Source organism: Chenopodium quinoa, unplaced genomic scaffold, assembly GCF_001683475.1.
Source record: "Chenopodium quinoa cultivar QQ74 unplaced genomic scaffold, ASM168347v1, whole genome shotgun sequence".
NCBI classification, from domain to species: domain Eukaryota; kingdom Viridiplantae; phylum Streptophyta; class Magnoliopsida; order Caryophyllales; family Amaranthaceae; genus Chenopodium; species Chenopodium quinoa.
In genome coordinates, this window is record NW_018744687.1 from 36,124 (window position 1) to 41,718 (window position 5,595).

The 5,595-nt window shown below is 39.5% G+C and overlaps 1 protein-coding gene across 1 annotated transcript; it reads left to right on the forward strand.

Moving 5' to 3' along the window:
• Positions 1-2,286: 2,286 nt before the first annotated feature.
• Positions 2,287-4,881, forward strand: LOC110702252 (pentatricopeptide repeat-containing protein At1g79080, chloroplastic-like). The gene has a single exon (XM_021879958.1). The coding sequence runs from the start codon at positions 2,625-2,627 to the stop codon at positions 4,323-4,325; it is 1,701 nt and encodes a 566-aa protein (XP_021735650.1). The 5' UTR covers positions 2,287-2,624; the 3' UTR covers positions 4,326-4,881.
• The last annotated feature ends 714 nt before the right edge of the window (positions 4,882-5,595 follow it).

The window sequence follows — 5,595 nt, forward strand, 5'->3', positions numbered from 1 at the left end:
AGGGCGAAGAGATCAACTAAAATTTCTCTTTCAAGAAAGTCTACTTAGACGGCTTGTCTAGTGTCATCATGTATTGCGGGTGCGTGGTCAAATTATACCACGCCCCCCACCCGGTTAGAGTCAGGCTCTTGTAGTGCATATGAGTAAAAGCCTCAAAACTTGGCTCAATGTTTTGGAACTCACAGGCGGCAATATAGCTTAGTATGTTTATCCATTAGTTGGGGGTGAGTTGACAGACACCTAGCTCATACCCCTTCAAAATCCTTTTAATCCCCCTGTGGAGAGGGAAGCGAAGGCTAGCTTTGATCACAGCCTCACAGCAGCCGAAATAATTTTTGAGGTTTTCAAGGTCATCCTCCCATGCCACAGTCGCTTCCAAAGGCGGGGCATTCATTACCCAATCAGGCCCAATGAGATACTTGTCCTTAAAAGCTCTGAAGGTTTAGGGTATGTATGTCCAAGGTAGACATGTAAGCCTCAGTAGGTTTTGAAATGGACGAGCCTTTAGCCGTTTGTTGAACCTCATGGCCAGCCTCCGCCTGACCCGAGCTAGAAGCTTCGGATTCAGACCAGTTGGAGGCTTCTTGGCCGTCCTCCGGATCCGAGTCATTTTGAACAAAGGTGGAGACGGGTCCTTCAACGTCTACCTCCTCCAAAATTCGATAACTTGGGGTAGACGGGGTGCCACCCGGTGAGGAGCCTACTTGCTCATATGATCCCTCATACTCCTCATCCAGAGTAATTTCATCGGCGAGCACTTCTAGAACTCGCCTTCTTTTCGGTTTGGTAGTTGTCTGTTTGACTCTTACCATCTTGTCTTGCATAGACACAGAGATGGGCAATGCATGTCCAAATGTCCAGAGACAACACCCCCAATTCTAGACTTAGACTTACCAGGAGACCGGCTGATTGTCCTACGATGTGCCGTGTATGTCGATGGAGAATCCATTTTATTTAAAAAACTAAATACACAAACGGAAAATGTTTGAAAAAGTTAAGAAGAGGAAGAACGGTTACCTTTGTTAAAATTCTGTCCATGAAAACTGCATACGTAAACTCAAGGTGTCTGTCACAGGCGGGGGCAAAGTCTCTCTCTCTAGAAAGTTCTCTTTCTTTCACTCTTTAGACTTGTGAAATGGTAAAAGATGAGAGAGGAGGGAGGTAAAACTTTATTTATTCGAGGGATAAAACGGGGGCATCCGTGTCACCCTCCCTAAAGGTGAAAATTTTTTATTGTTCACCACTTACAAGGGGGACGCATGTCACAGGCGCCCCGTGGCTTGCCACGTCACCCCCTGTGAGGGCCAAATGTTTTAGGTAAAAATATTTTAGACACGTGGCCCAATTAGAAAGAGACACGTGTCATTCCTTGAAAGATCCAACATGGACCACTCTCCAGTCGTCACCTGTCACCCTTAGATGACCTCAGGAAATTGCTGCTTTCAAGGCCCAATTCCCGAGAATGCCACAAAATGGTGCAGCCCATTAGGTCATCTTGACCTAATAAAGGGCACATTTTCCAAAGATGTTATAAATAGGTAGATTTCCCCCATTTTGGGGACACATTCATTTATTATAACATATCTACATTCTCTCACAACAGAAAAAACACCTAATCTTGAAATCCAGGAAGATCTTACTTTTACCTTTTTCGTACCTTTTCGTATTTTTCGACTGATACTAGCTTGATCGTCAAAGGCGGACCTCCTAACAACCGGAGTCTCCATGTTTTGTAGGTACAGATCGCGTGAGACCAGTCTTGGTGACGTAACTCTCCCAAAGGACCAGAAAACACCCAAAATAAGTGTTACATTTATTTAGGGTCCGTTCACATTTACTGAATTGAGCTGAACTGAACTGAGTTGAGCTGAGCTAAAATTAATATTTTATAAGAGAAGAAAATTAGGAGTTGAAATGAATTGAAATGAACACATTGAGTTGAACTGAACAAAACTAAAATTCAGCTTAAGCAAACAGGTCCTTAGCCTAATTAAAAATAATACCTCTAAAGGTTGATACATTCTTAGTTAATAAAAAATATTAATTTAGTTTAAACTAACCGTGCAAAATTTGACTAATATGTCATAAATTTTTCCAATGAATAAACTTCATAGTTTTTTTTTTGGTAATCAATAAATTTCATAGCTCATACCATTTTTGTTGGGTTAAAAAAAAGTGAGACTGGGTATTTTTGTCATTTGCATGGGAAGACATAAATTTTTGCATTTAGCTACACCCTAAAGTTAGCATCTCAGCCGCTCGTTATCACCGTTGACGTGTAAGAATCATGAACAAGGTAGTGGACATTCAAGTTATTATCCTCAATTGTTGGATAACACAGGACTAGCAAGATGAAATTGGCCTATCTACTAAGTAGTACATAGTAGAATTGCTGAAGAAACGACATTAATCTTTCAGAAACTTGATATAGTACGTTATCAATCCTCTTCTTTCTCTCTTTGCCTACTTTCTTGATAGAATTTCAGTTCTTCTGCATCATATATTATGCATCAAAATTGTCAATAATTCCTACATATCTGTGTTTATGTCAACCGCATAAAACCCATGATTTTCTTGCTGTTCTAGTATAAATTTCCATTTCAAACACATGTAATTAAAAAATCATGGCAACCCTTTTGCAGAGTTTGTCTCCTATAACAAACCCGTGTTTAGAAAATACAGTAAAAGTAAGTGGGTTTTTTTCCCAGATCCCAAGTTTTCATACTGTGTCAATAAACAAGGGTTTTTCAAGGGTATTAGCATCTAACCAAGTTACAATTTCATCAAATTCTGTGTTTACTTTGCCTAATTGGAGGACTGGTAAGAATGATGCTAAGACTAAAGAGATTAAAGTGAATGATGCTTTTTTGTACCTGGAATATATGGTTGAAAAGGGCCATAAACCTGAGAAGAGTCAAGCTACTCAGTTATTGTATGACCTTTGTAAACTGAGTAAAGTTCGAAAAGCCATTCGAGTGATGGAGATGATGGTTAGTTCAGGTGTGAAACCGGATGCTACATCATATACATTTTTGGTGAATCATTTGTGTAAGAGAGGGAATGTTGGGTATGCAATGCAGTTGGTTGAAAGGATGGAAGAGTATGGCTACCCGACCAACACGGTTACGTATAATTCACTTGTCAAGGGGCTGTGTATGCTTGGTAATTTGAATAAGAGTCTGCAGCTTCTGGATCAATTGAGAAAGAAGGGACTGGAACCTAATGTTTTCACTTACTCATTCTTGCTCGAAGCTGCCTACAAAGAACGAGGAGTCGATGAAGCAATGCGGCTGTTGGATGAGATAATTGCCAAGGGAGGAAAGCCGAATTTGGTGAGCTACAATGTGCTCTTGACAGGGTTATGTAAGGAAGAGAGAACAGAGGAAGCAATAAGTTTCTTCAGGAATTTGCCGCAAAAAGGATTTGAGCCTAATGTTGTGACTTACAATATTATGCTGAGGACTCTGTGCTGTGAAGGACGGTGGAATGAGGCGCATGAGCTTCTAGCTGAAATGGATGGTGGAGATCGTGCCCCGTCTGCTGTTACTTACAACATTTTGGTCAGTTCACTTGCTATCCATGGCCAAATAGATCAGGCATTTGAGGTGTTGGAAGAAATGACGAAGGCAGGATTCAAGCCTACAGGAGCCACCTACAACCCAATCATTACTTATCTCTGCAAGGAGGGAAAGGTAGATCAAGTTATGAAGTGCTTAGACCAGATGATTTCGCAGCAGTGTTATCCTAATGAAGGAACGTATAATGCTATTGCTGTACTTTGTGAAGATGGGTCAGTTCAGGAAGCATTCTCCATCATTCAAAGCATAGGTAGCACATCAAACTTCTCGACTCATGACTTTTATAAAACTGTCATTACAAGCTTGTGCAGGAAAAATAATACATACCCAGCATTGAAGCTATTGAGTGAGATGATAAAGTATGGATTTACACCTGACTCTTACACATATTCAACGTTGTTAAGAGGGTTGTGTATGGAAGGAATGATAGACGCAGCAGTTGAGATTTTCATGTTGATGGAAGAAAATAACTGCAGACCAGATGTCGATAATTGTAATGCTCTTATACTTGGTTTATGCAAGTCTCATAGAACTGATTTGTCTTTGGATATCTTCCAAATGATGGTAGACAAAGGATATAAGCCAAATGAGATGACTTATACGATTATTGTCGAGGGCATAGCCCATGAAGAAGAAATGGAGATAGCAGCAATAGTTTTGGAAGAACTGTATGAGAGAAAAGTAGTGAGTAGAAACACAATGGAAAGGCTCGCAATGCAGTATGACCTCGAGGGTTTACCGGTCTAAACAAACCATAGAGTTACTCTTCTCAAAGAAATGCATAAGGCTCCAATTGCTCTTACAATCAAATCGTAATTGGTTTGCAAATAGATAATATTCAGACCAACGTAAGTAAATACATCTATCTCCTGAAAGCATTGGGCTGATATGGTACGTCATCTCTGCTTCAATTTCGATGCTATACAGTTCTTCATGTTGCTAATGCTACTTTCAACGGTGCTACTCTGTTGTCTTTTGGATAGATTTTACAAGAAGACTGAGAAGATGAAGCTTTAGAAACATAATTACAATACCAGAATATTGCCCTACTTGAGCAAATTGGTATTTTAGTATTTTTGGTGCCGAAACAATATCCACAGTTTGTCTAATATTTCTGCAATAAAGATGTCCTATTCTTAAAGATGCATTTCTTTTGCCAGGTTCATTTACTTCTGTTGGGCAGAATACTTCTAACCTTTAACTTGTTACTGATTTTGTTGTAATTTTTGCTAAAATAAAAGTCCTGTTGATAAACAGCCAAAGATAATTTAGTTTATTTGACGTTTATTGGTTTGCCATTGTTTGTGCTTATTTTTGCTAAGTGGGATTGAATATCAAAATCTAGGCTACGGATCAACTAAGCAAAATATAATGTAATGCGAAAAGTAAAAAGCAAGTAAATGACACAAGGGATTGGTGACGCGGAAAACCCAAAGAAGGTAAAAACCGCGGGTAGAATGAGGATCTACCAAACTTTCACTATGCAAAAAGTAATATCGGTTTACAAGTTTTTGGTGTATGATGAATGCTATGAACTGATGCCCTGCTCGTTGCTACTTCGACTCTTATATAGATGATTTGCTGGGTTACACCCTAGCCGTTGCAAGGGGATGAAATCGTGTCCATGATTTTAGGACGTTAGTTGCGGAGATTCCCTCTCTTATGTTTTGAACTCTAACGGACTGGGGTTGCTAAAGTTGGACTAAGTCTGAGCTTATCTCTTCCCTAAGAAATAGGAGGCTGTTACTTGACTTGGTCTTCTACCGATGTTACAGGCTTCGTCATTCTTATGGCTTCGTCGAGGGACGTCTTCGTCGTTGACCTTTGTTGACTGCCGTTGACTCGGTCTTGCATATTTTTACCCATAACAGCCATCAAAATAAACTATGGTATAGTGACTTCATTTATGAGATTTTTTTTTTGTCTGAAATGGTTTTTCCTGTAATCTATGCCATCTTTAGAGATTTCAAATTTGAGAATAAAATAAAACTCGAATGATTTGAAAAATAATACAGTA